At 41.4% G+C, this 23,753-nt stretch overlaps 1 protein-coding gene across 1 annotated transcript; it reads left to right on the forward strand.

Annotated features, from left to right (window-relative positions):
* The first annotated feature begins 1,931 nt into the window (after positions 1-1,931).
* Positions 1,932-22,770, forward strand: spred2a (sprouty related EVH1 domain containing 2a). The gene is made up of 7 exons (XM_034129708.1): positions 1,932-2,493; positions 11,246-11,420; positions 11,999-12,167; positions 14,004-14,068; positions 16,682-16,843; positions 17,863-18,183; positions 19,228-22,770. The coding sequence occupies exons 1-7, from the start codon at positions 2,468-2,470 to the stop codon at positions 19,600-19,602; spliced, it is 1,293 nt and encodes a 430-aa protein (XP_033985599.1). The 5' UTR covers positions 1,932-2,467; the 3' UTR covers positions 19,603-22,770.
* The last annotated feature ends 983 nt before the right edge of the window (positions 22,771-23,753 follow it).

Here is a 23,753-nt window from a genome sequence, read left to right on the forward strand (position 1 = left end):
TATTAGTTTTTTAATAAGACCATTTGTTCTAAAATTAAACAAAGAAATGACAGAAAAAAGTGTGAAAAAAGTCAGACTTCAAAACAACTTTTTATGGATGAATGGTCAAATAAAAAATGTAAAACTATTTTTGCAGCACCTAACCATCTTTCAAGTCAAGTGTTTCATACTCAAAGGCAACTTATAATGTTAATGGTATCCCATGTTGGTTGTATGTTGGCCTTTCATAGTTTAAACTGACTTCACTTCAGTGTAAGGAGGCGTGTGGCGCAGTGGGCTAGTGCGTTGGTGTTCTGATCAGGGGAGCACAGGTTCAAACCCCACTGCAGTCAGCATGTCGTTGTGTCCCTGAAGACACTTCACCCCAAATTGCTCCTGTGGGGATTGCCCACAGTATTGAGTATTTGGATAAAAGCATCTAACAAGTAACATGTAATATATTGGGTATTCAATAGAGATACTCTATATACTGTATCTTCCGCTTTTGAAATGTATATATTTACTGTTTTTGTTTATTTTTCAATTTTATTTCAATCTTAATCCATCTGCAATATCTTGTTTATATTCTCCTAAATCACAAATATTTTTCCCAGGATGGGTTTAATAAAGTACATCTAATATAATCTAAAAAGAGATCTTAGTTAAGAGTGAATCATTTGAGATATAAGATGGATCTTCATATTGTCTGCTGAGATTCTCTTCAGTAGTTTTTACATGACTGAAAATCACCTTAAGCTCGGTGGATATTTATTAAAATCCCTGGACATGACGTCTAGAATCTGCTCTGGACTGTCCAAATAAAGTGAGGCCAACACAGAAAATACAGAGTCACAGTTAAATAAGGTCTAAGAAATATAAAGTATAACGTCCATGATATTTCTACTCAAATAAACACTCAGGATTGTTATAGTGAGGACAGATGTGGAGCAGATGTGAAGTGCAGCTGCAGTGACATGCCTCTGCCACAAGGTGTCACTAAAACACAGTGCTTTATAAATGTGACAGAAGGAGAGCAGTGGCTGGTTGTTCTGATGGACAGCTGATAATAAACTGATTGGAAAATAAACTGAGGCTCTTATTAAGAAAAATGATTAGCAGGTGCTTGTCAGTCCTATAGAGTCAATTATCAGAACTGAGAATCAAATATTACAGAATAAGGTTTTTATATTTTGTGTAGGTTCAATAGGTTACTCAGATCTTTCACTTCAGTAAAAGTAGAAGCCTAATACTACATTATTGACTACTTGTATCATTGCTATTAGAAGAATATTGTAGGACTTTTACTATTGTTGGCTGCCATCTTTTTTTCTAGTGTTTCAATTGTTTATATTAACGCTTCTACTTTATGCTAATCTCCAACACTGTATATTAGCCTAGCAATTTCTACAAATATATGAAGTTGGGGAGTTAGGCCACTAGTCAGGAAAATGTTAATGTAACTGAGAACAAATATAAAATTAAATTACAACTATTCAAGTGCAGTGACCAAAAGGGGTTAAAACCAGCAATATAATTATAAGTAAAAGCTGCTGTATGTAGAATGAAAAAAATGTTATGTTGCTCTGTTTCAAGTTAAGACTTTAAGAACTTGAGTAAGTGTGAAGTGCAGTGTTGTGTTTACTGACTGGTTTCATTATACTGTATTTTTAGGACTTTTCAGCTTTATTGTCTAGTTTGAGAAATAAGCTAAGAAAGTGAATCCAAAAGTAATCAATGTAATATGTCACTAGTAGTTACATACAAGGTAGGTTATTGTTTTTATTAATACTATTATTTATTATGATTATTTATTACTTTTACCATTATTTTCGTTATTATTATTATATGTTAATACACGTGACTTTGCAGTCCTTCGGGTCTGACGTCACCGCCCCCCCTCCTCCTCTTCCTCTCCTCTTCCTCTCCTCCTCCTCCTCCTGCTCCTCGCTCTTCTCTGTCTGCGCTCACTGAATCCAACATGGAGTAATGAGGAGGAGATGGGGCTCGTCCGGGGCCATCCTCACCGAAACCAGCGCACCATTTTCGGTCACCGCATTCCAGCTCGGGTCGGCGAGGGAGGAGGAAGAGGAGGCGGAAGAAGAAGAAAAAGAAGGAGAAGAAGAAGAAGAAGAAGAAGAGGGGGAAGAAAAGGCGTAGGAGGAGGTGGAAGAGGAGATCAGATGCGCGCCTCTTCGGATGCTCTCCAGTAGGCTAATTGAGGGGTGAAAGGAGAAGAAGAAGAGGAGGAAGAGGAGGTGGTGTTGGTGGAGGAGGAGGAAGAGGAGGAGGAAGAGGAGGAGATCTGAGACCACATAACGCACACCGGGATTTAAAAACCGAGAGGATCGCGGGGGAGAACTGGATTCGCCGCTCCTGCCGCTTCTGCCGCTTCTGCCGCTCCTGCCGCTGAAGGGCGAGGAAACATGAAGACGCCGCACCGTGCAGCCGCGGCGGGAGCTTATTATTACCGGAGGTGAAACGGGAAAAAATGAACGAGGACACGTGCCCAGACGAGTGAGTACACCGCCCCCCCCCCCCCCCCCCCACCACCTGACCCCCCTTTAATACATAATATAAAATAAATCATTCATCTATTTATTATGATTAGCCGCTTGTTTGCGCGCCGCCGCTGTTATTGATCACACGCTCGGTGCTGATGTTGTTATGGGCTCATGTCATGATGAGGGGGTTCAGGGGCCTTTCTCCTCATCCTCCTTCCTCATAAATCTTCCTCCTCCTCGTTTGGAGAGGTTGTTTGAGGTTTCTCCTGCAGATGTGAGACAGTCATCATAACAGTGGGGGTGCAGAGGAGGTTTTTGATGGACACACACATGTGACATTTCTTTATTAACGCCATGTTTGCATGTTGTCCTTGAATCATATACATGTGTGTTTAGCAGAAGCTCCCTTTCTGACCTCTTCAAATGAGGCCACTGTATGTTGTGACTCATCGTCAGGCTGCACATGTCTACAGGTTGTGACCAGTTCAACAAAAGGCGGGCATTATATCTTCTTATAACATGTCCTTATTATTATGAAAGGGACAGTTCACCCCAAAATCTAAAATACATTGTGTTCTTTTCACCTCCATTTGTATTTATGCATCCAGATTGTTTTGGTGTGAGATGCTGAATGTTGGATAAATCTTCCATAGAGATGTCTGCCTTCTCTGTGGTTGTGGTTGATAAAAATGGCAAAGAAATACATTTGAAAAACTGATGTCTCTTTCCAGAAATCATGACCCCTTTACTTACAATAATCCACCTTGTTGTGAGTCATTTAAAGTGTGTTGGAGTGCTAGCCAATAGAAGACAAGTGTTACATAGTGATGTCACTTTGTTCCAGAAGTAAACAAAGGAGTTCATCGAAGGCTTTTCAGGGGGGGAGTGTGAGAAACTCCCTCTGAAGGGAACATAGGGATTTTAGCCTTTGCAGACCATTTACATGCACTAAAACCTATAGAACACACTACAGGAAAGAGTGTATTCCTCGTGCTCAAAGCACCTCAAAAATTAATTTGGGAAATCAAGATCAATGTCTCGTTTTGAAAATCATGACCTGGTTACTCATGATACTCCACAGATCTTGTTGTCAGGTATAGGAAATACTTTGTTTCCCAACTATACGACCGCCATCCGTATCACCACACAGATGCTTTCCGTCATTTTTGGGATAGGGTTTGGAGTATTTGTCCATTAATTGGAGCGTGGAGCAGAGTCCTCAGCCAATCAGATTGTTTGTTCGGGGCGGAGAGAGCGTAGGCAGCAGGTAACCTGACGAAGCAGCTCCTTTCCTTCAGATGGCCTCGTGCTGAGCAAACCCCTGCAGGTAAACATGACTCATACGCGGCGTACAGCCAGATAATAGGCTCCACTTGTGAGATGTTTACCCAGACTGCACCAGGCCGTAGAGAGAAGCAGGTACCAGGCTAAACGTTAGCACAAGAGTGTGATAGATACTGGTTTTTTCGTTGCCTGTTTCGGTTTCAAATATATTTACTCTCTAAAATCTCTGTTAACGGTCTCTTCTGTCCGCCCAGCCAACAAAATCCATAAACATCTCAGGCTACGTAAAGGCTGAGCTTACATCCCCAAACTTGGTCATTTTGTTTTCAGGTGACATTTTATATTGCTATGATGTTCTTTTAATTATATGTAGAATTTGATTCAAATCAATTCAAAATCCATGAGTAAAGGACACAACTTTCGTTTTATTTATTATAGTCTTTTCTTTTATTAATGCAATGCAAGCTACAGAAAGATCTTTTTACAATCAAGATTTAACATTATGTCAACAGGTGAGGAAATGTGTCTTCCGCAAAAAATGTACTTCAAATATGTGGTGGATAAACCATGTAATGGAGACATGATTTCATATTTTCTTGTATTTCTTGTTATCATTTGGTCGATATATTTGCAGATACTGTTATATCCGTAACAAGTCATCAGCTCCAAAACCACTAATATAAACAGACTCTTCATAAGAGCAGGAGACGCAGGAAACTTTCTGTTATTTAAATGTAAGACCCATGCACTGGCACTGAATACCTGTGGAACTACACCACAGAAGACACGTGCAGCTGTGGATCAGTGCAGACAATGTCCCACCTACTGGAATGTGCCGATGCCCCCCGGTGCAGTCCAGAAGACCTGGCAGAACCATCAGCTGTGGCCTGTGCCCGATACTGGCAGAACGACATCTGAGATTGCTACGGACTCGAAGAAGACTGAATACCTCTACTTTGAAGGTGTGTTCAGAAAGAACATAAGACCAGTTGTAACTATACTGTCAAGTTAAGTTTAACCAAAAAACATCCGACAAAGCAGAGTCAAACGCAGAAGCATAATAACGACTAAATATACTCAAGCAGTGAGATCTCTTCAGAAGTCATAATGTATACTGTCGAATAGAAGCTAAATATGCGTCCACGCTAATTCAAATAGAAGGGGGAAACTGTGCAAGTGTCCCAGAGCTTTATGCATCCAACACCTTTCTGCACGTTACACCAAAACCTGAGATGCACCAAGTCGTCAAAGTTAAGATTACAAGTCTAAGAACCATGAAGATATAACAGCAGACAATCTGTAGCTTCTCCAAAATGAGCAGGAGGTGAAATGATACCAACAATATTAAAAGACATACAAGTCTATAAGCTCTGAAACTGCATTGGTGCAATCAGTTATCCCTTTGTTGTCAGTTACATCTAAATCTTTAACTTGATAAAGGGACTGCATGTATAATCAAATACCTGCCGTTCAGCCTTCAATGTGTAAGGTGTCCTCTCTAATGGAAGGTTAAGGTTAGTTGATTAATATATAGCACATTTCAGACACAAAGGCCATTCAAAGTGCTTTAGGCAATAACAAATAACAAATAAAATACATTCAACAAAAAGTCAATTCCTTAAAGAGATAGAAATTAGTTAAAAATATACATTGTAAAAACACATAATGCTGCAAAAAGTGCCAAGGTGAAATGTTAAAACATAGTTGAATGACATCCAAAAAAGCAGCTTTATAGAGCAACGTTTTTCGCAAAGAGTAAGTTGAGGTCTTTAAATGTTTGCTAATTGTTACTATATTTATGCTTTTCCGGATATGAACCCAACAGACCAAATGTTGCGTCCAGTAAAATCTGCTTTGAAATGATCTTCTCTTTTGTACCGAGCTTTTTTTATCTTTTGCGATACCTGCTTTTTTATTGTGGGTCAAGGACTCTTGGTCTCCATTGGACGGTTAGCGACAGGAACTCTCTTAGCCCCTCTCCGGAGGTGTTTTTGTGGGGGTGTTTTCTATTGATCGGGCTAACTGATGCCCCGGATCCGGACGACAGAGAGCAGTCGATAATGCTGGCAGGGGGGCGAGGGTGGGGTGGGGGGGGGGGAGGAAATGACTTTGGGGAAAGGTCAGCCAGTGTCCCTGATCCGGCTCCACCCACACAGGGAAACATCGATTTTATATCCGCGCTGACCTCCATCTGAGCGGCTGGCGACTTCAGAGGAAACACTGTGGTGGTCGTATACATGAAGAGATTTCAGGAGAGCGTCAAACAGAATTCAATATGATCATTTATCTCTTTCCAGCTGTGATTAAAAACACATAAAGAGAGTTGTTGTTATCATAAATGTTAGTCAGACACCCCTCAACTAACCTCAGGTGGCTAAGAAGGTGGATAGATGGATAGATAGATAGATAGATAGATAGATAGATAGATAGATAGATAGATAGATAGACAGACAGACAGACAGACAGACAGATAGACAGACAGACAGACAGACAGACAGACAGATAGACAGACAGACAGACAGACAGACAGACAGACAGACAGATAGATAGATAGATAGATAAATTATTTTGTTACAGGACTAGTGTGCTCAACATTAAAATACGGATACTTAAAAGTGGAAAGAGTTAACAATTAAAATGAAAATGAAAATGAAAAATAGTATATCAATCACTGTAAACAATGTACCACAATCTGGATAAATGTGTCAAATGAGTCATGAAACAAGATATCACTATAGCTGCGGTATCAGCACTGTCTTTTACATACAAACCATCAAATCATTTTAGCAACCTACACACCTTCTAGTCAATGCATTCGTCCAAACTCCACTGATGATCATGCAGTAATGGACCTTATTGCTGAACTCCACTCTACCTGCAGCAGGTGTTGAGTTTTTGCGTGACGATGACCGGACTCCGACCTGCAACGTGACGCCGCTGATGGAAGATGGATTTCCTTTTTTGGGTCCTCTCAAAATTGCGATGCACGCATTGCAGATTGACTTCTACTACTGTCCCGTTGTACACATCCGGCGACAAATAAAAACAGTTTAAAACATGAAAACGTGTCGCAGCTGAAGGTCAGGACTTGTTGGAAGTTCAGTGGCTGTGTTTGTGACAAAAAGAGAAGAGGGAACTCATTGAGAAGTTTGGCAGAGAGCGAAACACCATCTGCTGCTGATCCAAGAAACAACATTTTCTACGCTGATGACCATGATGTCACGAGTGTGCGTGTGTGTGTGTGTGTGTGTGTGTGTGTGTGTGTGTGTGTGTGTGTGTGTGTGTGTGTGTGTGTGTGTGTGGTGTGTGTGTGTGTGGTGTGTGTGTGTGTGTGTGTGTGTGTGTGTGTGTGTGTGTGTGTGTGTGTGTGTGCGTGTGTGATTGACAACATGTGTGTTCCTGAGGGAGCAGTGTGTGTAGTTATGTACTGTGTGTCTTGATGATGGAGCAAACAGCCCACCAGAGGCTATTATCTGCATCTATGGTCATCTCCTGCTGCGTGTGTGTGTGTGTGTGTGTGTGTGTGTGTGTGTGTGTGTGTGTGTGTGTGTGTGTGTGTGTGTGTGTGTGTGTGTGTGTGTGTGTGTGTGTGTGTGTGTGTGTGTTAGTGTGTGAGACTGTTTGTTTAAGTGCATCCACACACTGTTGGTAAAGTGCTGTAAGCAGCCGTTTCATTAGCTTGTCCTCTGAGGACGAGGCCGTTCGAGGGCAGGGATGTCCAACAGGCGGTTTGTGGGCCAAACTGGGCCTCTATTAATAACTCTGTGTTGCCTGTTTCCACTGCAGGAAGCAAGGACATTTCTTATTTAGGAACTCTGGAAACATTTTTGACTGTAAACAAGTGGTTTAATCACAATGAGAAACAGAAATCCTTTATTTGTCCCACAGCGGGGACATTTAGGATGTACAGCAAAGAGACAGTGAAGAGACAGAAGCAAAAATAAGATAGGCAGAGTAACAGAGTAAAATAAAGAGGCCCGATTATGCTTAATTGGGGTTTTCCCTTTCCTGTAGTGTGTTAGGTTTGTGTGCATGTAAATGGTCTGCAGAGGCTAAAATCCCTGTGTTCCCTCCAGAGGCAGTTTCTCTCACACACACTCCAGCATCTTCTTATCAGGACAAATGGACTCTTTTATTCTGGTGTGAGTTTGGTCTTAGGTTGCAGTTTAAAAGGGATATAAACTGGCTCTGTAATGCATTTCTGATCAGAGACTGTTAGTCAGCTTCTATCTCTGCACAGACGGCCAGTGTGAGGAATCATCGGTGATACAGCGCTTACGGAAAAGTAAGCTTGTGTCTAATGGAGAGTGTTACTGTAAACCTGCAAGAGACAGAACGCTGACTCTTAATGATGTCTTCATGTCTAATGAGCAGAGGTAGAAGTACTCAGATCCCTTAATTAAGTAAAAGTAGTAAATACTATGTTCGTAGTATAGTAGAAGTCCAGTAGTATTACCAACTAGAGAAGTAGAGAGAAAAGTGTGTGTTGAGCATAAGGGGCACGACTGCTCGGACAGACCATAAACAAAACTGACTGCAGCCTATGAAAGATATTTTACATCATCAGTCATTTTGTAAGTGAAGGTGTCAGTGTTTGCAAATGGAGGATCTCTCATTTTGGAACCAAACTTGAGTATAAAGTCCTTCCTGTGTGTGTGTGTGTGTGTGTGTGTGTGTGTGTGTGTGTGTGTGTGTGTGTGTGTGTGTGTGTGTGTGTGTGTGTGTGTGTGTGTGTGTGTGTGTGTGTGTGTGTGTGTGTGTGTGTGTGTGTGTCACTGCACGCTGCCGGCAAATGCAGTGATGACTCATGCTACACACACACACACACACACACACAAGCACCATCTGTTTGACAGGCAGGCTGAATCACACAGCGGAGGGAAGCAGTGTGTGTGTGTGTGTGTGTGTGTGTGTGTGTGTGTGTGTGTGTGTGTGTGTGTGTGTGTGTGTGTGTGTGTGTGTGTGTGTGTGTGTGTGTGTGTGTGTGTGTGTGTTGTGTGTGTGTGTGTGTGAGGCCGGTTAGGATGTGGCGTCGGCGGCAGCACCGCTCGACAGCCTGTCGTCAACGGAGACCGCTGTGACTCTGTGACCGTGGAAACAGGATGTACGAGAGATGTCTGAGTACTTAAGGCAAGACGGAGAGAGAGAGTTTTATTATTTTATTTTTTAAATCCAGACCTTTGTATGTTACCTCGACATGCTAAACAACCTAATCACTGTGTGGTGTGTGTGTGGTGTGTGTGTGTGTGTGTGTGTGTGTGTGTGGTGTGTGTGTGTGTGTGTGTGTGTGTGTGTGTGTGTGTGTGTGTGTGTGTGTGTGTGTGTGTGTGTGTGTGTGTGTGTGTGTGTGTGTTTGGTAGAGCTGCAACTAGTTTTCATGCAAAAATGGCTTTTCACAGTTCCTATTAAACTGAGTATATAATCACAGGTGAGTAATCCTAAATTAAAGGTCACCTATCATGCTAGTTTTAGGCAATAGCATAGGTCTCAGATATATAAAAATATAGAAAAAACATGTCTATGAAGTGTTTTACTCAAAATACCAAACGGATCACCCATTCTAGCCATGCCTCATATCCCTCTATTTCACTTCCTGTTTCAAAAGTGCTGATTTGGGGTAAAAAGCTTTAAAAAAAAAAGAATTGATTAATAAAAAAAAGGAGGGGGCTGAGCTCATGCGGGACCCGGCAGCTACTGTCTAAACTAAATACTGCCGTAATGAAACGCCATATCATGGATTATCAAGGATTATTTCTGAAACAGTATGGAGCTCAAAGGCTTTCTCTCTTGCCGGTTATACCACAAGGTGAGTTCCTTTTTATTTCCTGCTTCTTCAGACACATGCTCTCCAGTACAGGTTAGCTCTGAGTGTTAGCGATGCTAATGTAAACACTGACCATATTACATCCAAAACAGTCGGGCATTGTTTCTGATAGCAACTTTCTGATAGGGCCGTGGGTGTAAAGCCAGCCTACATTTCCGATATTACGTCATATCGGACGGAAATCTGGATCAGCTCCGTTGTACCCCCGTTTTTAGAGATTTGGGAACGGAGGAAAAGAGAGAGGGTTTTATTTTCTGACACTTCGTGAGTTCCCTGACGCACCGGGGACACATATTTATGTATAAAAGACATCAAAAAGTGCATTTTGCATGATAGGTCCCCTTTAAGTAAGAACAGCAAGGACGCCATTTTTTGTCCTAAAATATTCGTTGCTGAGACACGAAATAGATCAATAACACTTGACTTCCATCTTTAAAGGGACCAGAGCCAGGTCTGCTCTGATTGGTAAGCTGGCTGGCTCTGTTGTGATTGGTTTTCAGGATTTCATATTAGTATCTAGTGTCTCTCCTTTAAAGAGTCCTCTCCTGCTGATGTTCAGGTGTATATCAGTATGTAGTGTCTCTCCTTTAAAGAGTCCTCTCCTGCTGATGTTCAGGTGTATATCAGTATGTAGTGTCTCTACTTTAAAGAGTCCTCTCCTGCTGATGTTCAGGTGTATATCAGTATGTAGTGTCTCTACTTTAAAGAGTCCTCTCCTGCTGATGTTCAGGTGTATATCAGTATTTAGTGTCTCTCCTTTAAAGAGTCCTCTCCTGCTGATGTTCAGGTGTATATCAGTATGTAGTGTCTCTACTTTAAAGAGTCCTCTCCTGCTGATGTTCAGGTGTATATCAGTATGTAGTGTCTGTACTTTAAAGAGTCCTCTCCTGCTGATGTTCAGGTGTATATCAGTATGTATTGTCTCTACTTTAAAGAGTCCTCTCCTGCTGATGTTCAGGTGTATATCAGTATTTAGTGTCTCTCCTTTAAAGAGTCCTCTCCTGCTGATGTTCAGGTGTATATCAGTATGTAGTGTCTCTACTTTAAAGAGTCCTCTCCTGCTGATGTTCAGGTGTATATCAGTATGTAGTGTCTCTACTTTAAAGAGTCCTCTCCTCCTGATGTTCAGGTGTATATCAGTATGTAGTGTCTCTACTTTAAAGAGTCCTCTCCTGCTGATGTTCAGGTGTATATCAGTATGTAGTGTCTCTACTTTAAAGAGTCCTCTCCTCCTGATGTTCAGGTTCATATCAGTATGTAGTGTCTCTACTGTGACATGTCTCCATGCTTTAATGTTTATTTTTCTCATACTGCCTGTGCTGCAGCACCTCTTTTCACCCTCTGTCTGAAACCAGAGCCCAGTCTCCTCTGATTGGTTAGCTGGCCGGCTCTGTTGTGATTGGTCAACCGTCTAGAGATGTACCGCCTCTTAGCCTACGAGTCTTGAAGATATTGTCTTCAATGATTGCAATGTTACGTTAAATGTTTCCTTGTTTCTTTCTAAAAATGTGTTTTTGTTGGTGTTGCAAATGGAGCTGCAATAAAGAAAGAAAAAATTCATGATTCATATCGCGATTGCAACGTCAGTCACAATAACCGCACGTTGATATTTGATCCAGCCTTAATGCTAACTGATTGTGTCTCTGGTGTGTTGCAGTGACAGCTACATTGTGCGCGTCAAAGCGGTGGTGATGACCCGAGACGAGTCGAGCGGCGGCTGGTTGGCACAAGATGGCTGCCTGAGCCGAGTGGGCGTCTGCAGGCTGCTGGCCAGCGAGCTGCTGGGGCGAAACGCCTTCCTCATCCACGGAGAACGCCTCAAAGACAAGCAGGTCGCTGCACATGCATTGCACTATTACTATTCTATTTTATTTGTATTTACTTGCACAATTTTTTTCATACTTTATTTTTAAGTTGTTGACACATTACAACAAAAACATAACAATAATATATAGGTCACCAGAGGCAATACATTACATGAATATGTTCACAACAATTAGTCCAGTACTATGGGGCACCGTCCCCCAAAACGGGCTCCCAACAAATGTCTGAGCCCGTTTTTTGTAACTTTAAATCACATTTAAAGTTATAACCGGCCCTTTGAGTGCAACCATAATGCTAATGTGGCCCGCGATGACATTGAGTTTGACACCCCTGCTTCACATGCATTAACTCAAAGGAACCGATAAATTGAAGAAAGTCTGTCTGCACATCATTAGTTTACTTCAACCTTTAAAACCACGGATTAAGGTGCACTAAAAGTGTTTTAGTTTTAAGAAAGACTGGTCAGTAGCCTACAGTGAAAACAATTATATCTGTGAGTCTCTGAATCTATGCCAAAGCTGAAATGTATGGAGCCTGCTGAGGGTTATGTTTTAAGTGACATTTTCTTTGTGTGATTATTCTCCAGGTGATTCTGCAGTGTTTCCTGAAGAAGGACCTGGTCTACACGAAGGCCACGCCCACGTTTCACCACTGGTGGGTGGACAACAGGAAGTGTGGGCTGACCTTCCAGAGCCCGTCGGACGCCCGAGCTTTCGACCGCGGGGTGAGGAGAGCGCTGGAGGACCTGACCGAAGGTACAGATCACACACTTAGAGTAAAGTATACAGAAGAAGAAAATAGTATTGAGATACCTTTCAAGAGTCACTACTCTACTTTTTCTGGTATCAGTACTTTACTCCACTACAGTACTTATTTTTCTGACTTTTTACTTCTACTTCTTACATTTTGAACACAAATACCTGTACTTTCTACTTCTTACATGTTTAACACAAATACCTGTACTTTCTACTTCTTACATGTTTAACACAAATACCTGTACTTTCTACTTCTTACATTTTGAACACAAATACCTGTACTTTCTACTTCTTACATGTTGAACACAAATACCTGTACTTTCTACTTCTCACATTTTCCAAACAGGCTGGTTCCTTTAGTTTGAATGTGTGTTTGGTGGCGTGATCATTATTATTTAGAGTCATTGCGTGCCTATTGATTTGAACACGATCCGTGTATCCATCATTTCCTGGTCTTCTCTAAAGAAGAGGGACCAATGAAAACGTTGTCATGTTGCCGTTGTTCAGCATGGAAACATTCATTAGCTAACAATGACATTATTGTTCTATTAATATAAAGGGAGGTCAGGTACTCTTTAAAACAGCTGCTAGTTATGGGTACTTTTTACTGAAGTACATTTCAAAGCCCATACTTCTTTACTTTTACTTGAGTAAAGAAGTTTAGTCAGTACTTCTACTTTTACCAGAGTAATTTTAAACACGAGTATCTGTACTTCTACTTGAGTAAAGGATGCGTGTATTTTTGCTCTCCGAATAATGACATACTTCTTCTTGGACCTCTCTCTGCCTTTCTACTGAATGCAGACACAGGTCCATACTCAGATGAACGCTGCACTCCTCACAATATTACAGAAATGGTTGATTGAATACCTCCTCATATCTTATCATAGTTAAAAAAATGTATGTGCATTGTTGCCATTAGAGAGATTATCTCATGTGTTGGGGAATAATTTGCTTAGGTATTCAACCTTTGACAAAGTTCATCATTTTCTCCTCTCACCGTCTCCTTTCCCATGGCATAAGTTCTACGGCCTTGGGTATTGCTGCTATCTCTCTTAAGGAGGAGCAGCTTGGGTGCATTGTTGTTGCCAGTCTATGACAGAGCACAAGCCGCCATGAGGTAGTTTACTGTTCAGGGACGTAGGTTCCCTGGCGCACATTCTTTTCTATGGACGAGAGCTCTAGTTAGATTCAGGGTCCATAATTGTTTAGTCTCACTGATAAAGAATGTTGATTATTCTCTCTGAACTAGCTAAATTCATGGGTCTGGGGAGAGTTCTTCAGAATTGACGTGGCAACTCTACCGTGAAGTCAGAACCTCTGACTCTTTGACTTGTTTTGTGAATTCTCCGGCCGTAACTCCAAATAAACCCATCAGTGTTTGACATCAAAGCTCCAGCTCTCCTCGTGTCTCTCTGAGTCCTGACTCCAAGTGCTTCAGAAGTTTCCCCCACATCATGTGTTAAGAGAAACTCTGGATAACTGTGTTAGGGAAAGGTCCCAATAGCATCGTACATGACAGAGGAATGGTTCATTGTTAAATGTATGTGGGATGCACATAAAACAGCTATGCATGGGAGGAAATGTCACCTTGGTTATTTTAGCTATAGGAAAACAAAATGAGGAAAAACAAATTGTGAAACCAAACCAGACTAAATAAAACACGAACCAAAATGACTTCCTGCGTTGGACTAGCCAATTGGACTATATCATGTGAAAGCACCCTAATGCTAACCAAACATGGCTGATACTTTCTGGATATTTCTGTTATACTGAACAAATTAAGATAACGCTGTCTCACTTCCTGTCACACTGATTCTCCTGTGCCTCCTGCAGGGTCGACCACGTCTTCATCGACGTTGCAGAATGAGGCGGAGCTCGGAGATGACGACGTCTTTACGGTGAGAAACTCTCCCTCCTCCAGCTGGTAAACAACCGGTGAACTCTGAGGATAACGTGACTACTGGAGTGAAATCAATGTCCCAGATTTTGTCATTTATTTGGCGATATTGAGGGATATCTGTGTAAAGCGATTCTTGTTCCTGATTTTCATTCTCAATGTTTCTATAGCGTGTCAGGAGAACATAGGGAGGGGCTGTTTTTTTGTTATTTTGGCATCGGATTTGGACAGGAGATGCTGCTTTTGTTTTCAGCGTTACGAGCAGACTGTGTGTCTGTGGCCTTGGGGGGGGGGGGGGTGTCGGACAGGAAGTGTGATGGTCGGCAGGGGTTTGGTATCCTGGAGACACATGTCGCCGTCCTGTTTGGAGTTTGTCACCAACACAGGAGCAGCACACACACTTCAGTTGGGAGGGTTTTCTTTTAGACACAGACTACGTTTTCCTCATTTATTGTGCCACATTTCCTCCCATGCATAGCTTTTTGATGTGCATCCCAGATAGATTGAACAATGAACCATTCCTCTGTCATGTACACTGCTATTTGGACCTTTCCCTAACACAGTTATCAAGAGTTTCCTCAACACATGAGATAATCTCTCTAACGACAAAAATGCACATCCATTTTTTGTAACTATGATAAGATATCAGGAGGTATTCAATCAACCATTTCTGTAATATTGTGAGGCGTGCAGCGTACATGTGAGAATGTACCTGTGTCTGCATTCAGTAGAAAGGCAGAGAGAGGTCCAAGAAGAAGTACATCTCATTATTCGGAGTGACAGTTTTGAAAATGGGAGACAAAGGGGATGACATGCGTAAATGTTCCCAGGTCAGATTTGAACTTGGGTTCCTCATTTGGGGTTTCGATTTTAACAAGAGATGCAGATTTTGCCACTAATGACACTGGTTATACTGGAGTAATCTGAGTTAAATGTACCGCAAGTTTCTTCCCTCCATCCTCAGTCTGATGAGGGGTCAAGGTCTTGCTTCCTCTTTCAGGGTCCAGTTTTTCCGTCTTCCGAGTGGCTTCAAAGAAAAAAGGGTGTATTGTTTCCTCAGGATGTCCAGCGCTGGAAAAGAGAGTCTCACCTGTCACTAATCCGTCACCGAGCTCTTGTTTACTTAGCTGGCTTCGTTTAAAGCTGAGTGAGGGGAACGTGGCTGCAGATCATTCCTCTCCGTCCTGTCGGCCCGTCTGGCTCCCTGAAGAGGACGAAGAGGAGGAAGAGGAGGAAGAGGAGGAAGAGACGCCTGAGGATGTAGATCAACCTTCGTCAGGAGTCAATAAAAACCCTCCCTGTCATGAGGACGTGCTTTCTGTCGTGTCAAATTATCATATAATCATTTAAAACATATCGTCTTATACTCTGATTGCCTTTTACACTGTTAAATTGTATTTGTAGTCTTGTATGTGTTTAACAGAGACATATGTTAAAGGTGGGGTAGGTAAGTTTGAGAAACCGGCTCGAGATACACTTTTTGTTATATTCCATGGAATGCTCTTAACATCCCGATAGCAATGAATATCTTAAGTGCTTTGACAACAAATCCATACAAAAATGTCATCTGTGGAAGCCGTAGTACTGTAAAAAGCACGACCAATCATCTGAGCCGGCCCGGCTAAAATAACTGGATGGCCTACCTGCCTGTCAGCCTTCCATCTGTGCACAAACTTATCTCGTGCCCTCATTGGTCATGTGCGCGTTCGTGTGTGTTGGAGGAGGGGCTCTATAAGGAAGTGGCAGATTTGTTCCGGCTGTGTATTTTCAAATTCTAGCGCACTCGAGCCGGTTTCTCCAAAATGACCTACCCCACATTTAAGGATTTATATTTCAGAAGGGCAAAAGGAAGTGTAAAAGGGGGATATGCAAATGTTAAGGACTGGAGGTTTTATGGTTTAATGGTGGGATGTTTCCTTTCATGAGTTTATAGTGTGACTGTAAGCTGTGTTCAGGGTGCAGAACTTCTCTATCCTCTGAGGATGAAGTTGCTCTGCTCCTGCATTTGAGATAGATTTCACTTGCATATTGACTTTCTTTATTACTTTATTAAATAAAACAAAAGACAAACTTTTCCATGAATCATTAATCAGTTTTTCTTAAGAATTTCCTCCACACTTTCCTCTGGAGGTCCATAAATAACGGAGGAGATGTGGAGGAACTGCGGGAATGTGTTTGTTGGAGAAGTCTTTCCACTCACAACTGAGAAATGTGAGAAAGCAGTTCATTTATTTTTGCTGTGAAGTTAGGCAGTTTTTTCTGGTGTTTGAAGGAAGTCTTCTTGTGTGATCTCAGTGAGCCACATGCAAGCTTCAGCTCTGATCAACCCTGAAGATGACTCCACACACGATGCTGAGCAAAACACCGGACTGGGACTCATTTAACACAGACCCAAGACGTGTTCTGACACACTGCTTCGGTTCTGGAGGTCTTTTGCCTAATTGCAAAAGTCTGGTGGTGTGGAGCTCAGGTGCTTTCAGAGAGGAATTAAGCTGAAAAGAAAATAGGAAGATTTTTACTTCAAGATGTCCTCATCATAGTTTTAAAATGTTGCACACAGTGTGTAAAGTCCTCATGTTGGCCTGTAGTCACTGGTGTCCTCTCTGTCCTGCAGACGGCCACCGACAGCTCGTCCAACTCGTCCCAGAAGAGAGAGAGAGAGCCGGCCATGCACTCGCTCGCCCCGCACAACTTCTGCGAGGCGCGTCGACACCATTGCATTCTGGGACATTTCTACGAGCACCACAGGCCCTCGGATCACTACTTCCTGGATCAGGTTAGCTAGGGTTTGAATAACCCAAGATCGAAAATACTTTTTCTTTGACCATATTGACATAGAATCACAGATAGGTTTATTTAATAAAATGTATCTTAATTAACCCTAAAAAGTTCAATTTTTTTTGCACAATAGCAGCACCCTGAACTGAGCAATACCCCAAGTAATACCTGTTTTGATATGTAAAGATGATTTAGAAACTAAAATCCACAGAAGGAACTTTCAAAAAGCTGAGTGATCAGTGCACAAATGTTAATGTGCTTACACTAAAGGAAGGAGTTCAGCTAAGGTGAAACAATGACAAAAAAACCTTTGATCCAGATTGTACAGAACCATTATTTAAAATGTTGCACATACAGTATGTTGAGATGTATTTGTAGAACACATTGAGGACAACCTACCACGAAGAGTCAGTAACATCGGACCTCCGTTAGCAGCTGTGTTTCTGTGTCTGCTGACCTCATGTATCTCTGGAGGATAACATCTAGGATTTAACACAGGGGTGTCAAACTCAAGGTGACTTCATTTCATGTGGCCCACAAGAGCTTGCAAAAAATATTATATGTTTATTATACGGTTACGTTCCGCTTTACAGAAGCACGTTGTCCATAAACTACATGTCCCACAATGCATCTCATTTTGTGACATGCGCACTGAAGAGACTTGCAATTATTGGCAATTATGTAATATAATACATTATTTTATATATATTATATATTTAGATATTTATAAAGTCTTAAAGTTACAACCTGCTGATGTGGCCCGCGATTAAATTGAGTTTGAGACCCCTGAAACAATCACAAAAAACGATGAACTCCTTTGATCCAGATTGTACAGAAACATTATTTAAAATGTTGCACATACAGTATGTTGAGATGTATTTGTGGAACACATTGAGGACAACTTACCATAAAGAGTCAGTAACAGCGGACCTCCGTTAGCAGCTGTGTTTCTGTGTCTGCTGACCTCATGCATCTCTGGAGGATAACGTTTTAAACCCCTCCTCTGTGTCTCTTTAGGCAGTGCACATGTTCCCTCGTCACGTCAGCTTCCACGTGGAGGAGGAAGAGATCGTACGCATCAACCCCCGCGAGAGAACGTGGCTCACCACCGGCTACGAGGATTACCGCCACGCCAACTCCACGCGGGCCAAAATCTCACAGCCAGAAAACCTCGACGCCTACGTACATTTCGCCAAGAGCGAGGCGCCCAAACACGACTATACCTACCCGTACCCGCTGAGCTGCAACGTGACGAGGGGATGCACCGGCAAATCTAACTGCATGGAGTCGATCGGGGGTCGAAGGGCGGTGGTGACGCTGCAGCCGAGAGCCCTGCAGGTGGTTATATCCCCCTACGTGCATTGAGCAGTGCAGTGATGATGTATTGTTGTAGGCCGACCTGGAAGTAAGCTGCGCAAGGGTTCCCTCGACGAAAAAGCAATGGGATTTCTCCATAGGATTTGGGAATATTGTAAAAAATAAGGTCTGTGGAAAACAAGCCTGTTTGATAAATGCACGTTTTGTTCAGCCGGATAATCTCCACATGTCTACCCTACTTTTAAAATGTTCGAATCATAAATCTAATCGCCAGATGCAAAATGCTAACGTTATGCTATAAACGAACTACAGCCGAGTACAGCAGGGTCGCACGACTTCAACGTCACGGCAACTTAAGATCCATATTCAAACATACAGATTCTAAATGTTACAAGTTGAAGCGTTTGATTTAACAGTTTGCAGGAGGCAGGTACTTGCTTTCAAGCAGAACAGGGCAAACAAACTTAGAGGAGTGTTTACGTGTTCGGTGTAATGACGTACAACGTCCTCCACAACTTCTGTAGTCCTATTCAGCCACTTGTTAACAACCATCGTTTTTCAGACACGTTAACTCTTCAGAAATCCCCAGTGGGGTCACTGCTGATGTATTTAATGTTGGAGAAACAAACGTTATCCGTCTCTTAAATTTGTCTCAACCACAGACCTTATTTCCAGCTATTTTCCAAAATCCTATGGAGAATTCTCGTTGACTCTGAGACGAGGGAACCGGAAGTGGTGAAATGCTAACTCACTTCCGGGTTTTAGGACTCATCACTGCACCGCTCTATAGAGGTTACAGATGGCAAAACTAGCAAGCCACATGAATGTCTGGGAGCAATTAATTGTATATGCTACACAAATATGTGTGGATCAAGACAAAAAGTGAGCGAATCTTCTTTCCTGAAACTTTCAGAATCTCTTTACACAGAGGGGACACATGTTGATGTATAAAAGACATGATGGATTTAGCATAATAGGTGACCTTTAATGTCTTTCATTTTTGTAAAGCACTTTGAATTGCCTTGTGGTGCTATATAAATAAACTTGCATTGCCTTTCCTTGCAGCCCAAAGGCAAGCGGAGGAAGGAGGACGGAGAGCGTTCGCGGTGCGTTTACTGTCAGGACATGTTTAACCACGAGGATAATGGACGAGGTCGCTGCCAGGAAGCACCGGACCCCATCCAGACGTGCATCCGGAGGGTCAGCTTCATGTGGTGCGCCGACAGCCTGCTCTACCACTGCATGTCGGACACGGAGGGGGATTTCTCCGACCCGTGTTCGTGCGACACAAACGATGAGAGATTCTGTTTGCGATGGACGGCGCTGGTGGGTTTGTCGCTGCTGGCACCCTGCATGTGCTGCTACGCCCCGCTCAGAGCGTGCTACCGCTGCGGGGTGGCGTGCCGGTGCTGCGGTGGGAAACACAAAGCTGTGGGTTGAGGCGTCTTCTAGTTAACTTTAGTCCATTTGCCAGCTCATAGAGTACTGTTGTGAACCTGGACATGTTGAGTACCCCAAAGTTTTATGATGGAAATGTATAGTATGGGTCCGCAGCACAAAGAAACTGCCGGATGCTAACTTGCATATGTTGGGCAACACAACACTGTGGGTTGAGGGCGTGTCACTTTAGTTTAATTGCCAGCTCATAGAGATCTATTGTGAACCGGAAATGTTGAGTTCCCCAAAGTTCTATGATAGAAATGTATACTATGGGTCCCCAGCACATAGAAACTGCCGAATGCTAACTTGCATATGTTGGGCAATTTGCATAAATTGCATTAATAAGGCTAATCAGACAATAGGTTGAGGCATCTTTTAATTAACTTTAGTCCATTTGCCAGCTCATAGAGTCCTATTGTGATGCCCGAATTGTTGAGTACCGCAAAGTTTTATGTCAGAAATGTATAGTATGGGTCTCCAGCACATAGAAATTGCCCGATGCTAACTTGCATATGTTGGGCAATTTGCAGAAGTTGCATTAATAAGGCTTGCACAATTAGCATAAGTTGCATTAATAAGGCTATTCAGACAAATAGGTTGAACATGGCTTTGCAGATTTGGACAATTTTGGAGTAGTTTTCTGGGTTATTGAGGATGTTGAATGAATCTATTTATGACATTTTCAGGATCATAAATGGCCATTTTAACCAGAAAGTGGCCGCATTTGTACTCCCTGTGGGCTGATTTTGATACATTTTGGGTTGATTTGAAGATTCAAGGGGACTGAAAACTGACTTTTCGATCATAAAAATGTCAGTTATTGCAACTTATGACAATTGTACAAATTGCCCAACTTATGCAAGTTAGGATCTGGCCTTTTCTTTGAGCTGGGAGCCAGTACTAAACATTTCTAACATAAAACTCTGGGGTACTTTACATTTCCTGGTTCACACTGCTGGCAAACACACTACTACCCGATCTGTACCGTAAACCAGATTTGTTCTAAACATTTGCTTAGATTTACGGCGTTGTGGAAAAATTACAGAGGTTTTTAAAAACCGTTAGTGTCAATAACAACGTCCAAAACATACAATTCTGTACTAGTAATCTACACAGTATTTGTAGTATCTAAATGTGGTCCATGTTGTCATACTAAAATGTTCTTACATGTATAAAAACAGGATCATATAATTACCATAATATAATACTGTGAAAATATCCATTCTGCATAAATAGCACTTTTACTTTTGATGCTTGGAGTACATTTAGCTCAAAATTGTGCTAACGATGACTTTTACTTTTGTACTTTAATTACAATTGATGCACTTTTAAGTACAAATTTGAAAGCAGGACGTTAACTTGCAGAAGAGTATTTTAGGGCCATATATTGTATTTATACTTTAAGGCTCAGAGTACTTCTTCCAACACTTTTCTTTGTTAATGAAGGACTTAATTATTCTAGACATTCTTTACCAAAACAAGAGATTATTTAAATAAGGACACAGTTAAGTCTTCTATTTTGTAACCAATCAAATCAAAGATAATGTTATTTTATCTAAAATCCCAGAAAAATGTTGTAAATCGCTTTGACATTATTGAGTTAGCATCATGGGAAGTAGCGGTATATTTGCACATGCGCAGAAAAATCTTGTTTTCAGTACAGATCGAGTAATGGGAAGGCGTCGTAGGCTCAAGTAACACTGAAAAACTGACACCTTGACTTTAATTAAATGTATTATGTCAACAAATGTAACATAACTGTATTAGGTTAGTTGAAAGCAATAATATTAAGTTTCAATCAAATATATTAGGTTCAACTTAATATATTTGCTTTCAACTAACCTAATACAGTTATCTGAAATCTGTCGTTATAATACATTTAATTAAAGTCAACTTTAAAGGTTTTTTCAGTGCACAGGGACAGCAGCAAAGACTCATGGGAAATGGAGGCCGCTGTGATTTTGTGTTTGTCGTTTGTCTCGTCTCCAATTTCCAGGAGCAGAAGAACTTTTATCTCAACAGATGAAAAAGGAAAGAAAGACTGAACAGAGAATATTAATTTCTATATAAAGTTATAAATATAAACATAAATATATATCTTTATATAGATATATATTTATGACAGGTACTTTATATTTTTACACTCATGTGTTTTCAAGGCTTGAATATGTCATTTCTTCAGCGTGGTGTGAGGTCAGTATGAATGTTATTGTGTTTGTTGAAAGGACTGCAGCAAAACCTTCAAACAATTTAGGGTGCTGACAAATCATTTACAATAAAACATGGACAGATCTAGGATTAGTTTAACAGGTGTTTATTCAAGTTAGACAAGAACATGACAATTAGTTTCATGTATGTGTGTTAAATATGGAGCTGGACGTTAGCATAGCTTAGCATACGGTCTTGAAGCAGAGGGGAAAAGCTAGCCTGCCTCTGTCAAAAGTTAAAAATCTATCATCTACCACTAAAGCTACAAGAAACATGTTATATGTAGGTTAATCTCTACACAAACAGAAACATTAAACAGGTCTTAATTCAAGCTGCATAAGAAGGTAGAGTTTCATGTATCTCTGTTAAATATGGAGCTGGATGTTAGCCTAGCTTAGCATGAATTCTTAATTCAGAGGGAAAATGCTAGCTTGCCTCTTTCAAAAGTCAAAAATAACATATTCCACTAAAGCTACAGGTGAACATGTTATATCTAGTTAAATCTGTACACAAACAGAAATGTAGAAGCAACAGCCAGGCTGCTTCCAGTCTTTATGCTAAGCTAGGCTAACTGAATCCTGACTCCAGCCTGCTTAAACGCACCAACATGACATTAGTTTCAATCCTCTCATCGAATTCTCGGCGGGAAAGCTAATGTTTCTCTCTCCAACATCTTATTTATTTTCAATTTGTTGTGAGCTTACTTGTATTTTTGTTACAGCAGCTTCTCCTGTAAAGATGGATGTTTTATTTACCTGAAACCTGCTCTGCTCACCTCCCTCTAAAGTTAACAGATAAACCAGTTTGGCCGACCAGTGAGATGGAGATTCCCAGTCTCGAATAATTCAGAAATACTGTATATGACAATTCGCTTTAAGATAACGTTGTATTTAAAGGTCACCTATTATGCAAAATCCACTTCTCCATGTCTCTTCTACATCAACATGTGTCCCCTCTTCTTCATGTCTCTTCTACATCAACATGTGTCCCCTCTTCTTCATGTCTCTTCTACATCAACATGTGTCCCCTCTTCTTCATGTCTCTTCTACATCAACATGTGTCCCCTCTTCTTCATGTCTCTTCTACATCAACATGTGTCCCCTCTTCTTCATGTCTCTTCTACATCAACATGTGTCCCCTCTTCTTCATGTCTCTTCTACATCAACATGTGTCCCCTCTTCTTCATGTCTCTTCTACATCAACATGTGTCCCCTCTTCTTCATGTCTCTTCTACATCAACATGTGTCCCCTCTTCTTCATGTCTCTTCTACATCACCATGTGTCCCCTCTTCTCCATGTCTCTTCTACATCAACATGTGTCCCCTCTGTGTAAAGAGACTCTGAAAGTTTCAGGAAAAAAGATTCTCTCTCTTTTTGTCCTGATCATTTATATAAAAACCTGTCTGAAAATGAGCTGATCAGATGTTGGCAACTTAATGATGTCATAACGATGTTTTGGCTTGTGTAACCATTAGCCAATCACCAACCAAGGTAACCCCCCCCCCCCCCCACCTTATCACCTGAATCTCCTCCTAGAGCACCATTGTGTTCTTTTTAACCAAATATCTCTCAGAGGGGCGTGGGGAGGGGCTCCTTATTTTTCATCTAAAGTATCAGACACAGAATCAGCACTTTTGAAACAGGGCTGAAACAGAGGGGATTATGGGAAGCTGCAATGATCTGTTTGGTGTTTCAGCCAATCAGAGACATGTTTGTATATATCTGAGACCTATAATATATTGATGAAAAACAGTATAATAGGGGACCTTTAAGTCTGAAAAAGTACATTTGTTCTGTTTGAAGTTACAAACAAAACACAAGTTGCCCAGTTAGACCTTAACAAATAATTTCCTGCTGTACTGGTCATACTGGTCTGTCTTTAATGTTAAAGCTGTAACAGAACAAGGCTTTAGGTTTTAAGCTTAGTGTGTTAGTGTGGCTGG

This window comes from Trematomus bernacchii, unplaced genomic scaffold (assembly GCF_902827165.1).
Source record: "Trematomus bernacchii unplaced genomic scaffold, fTreBer1.1, whole genome shotgun sequence".
NCBI classification, from domain to species: Eukaryota; Metazoa; Chordata; class Actinopteri; order Perciformes; family Nototheniidae; genus Trematomus; species Trematomus bernacchii.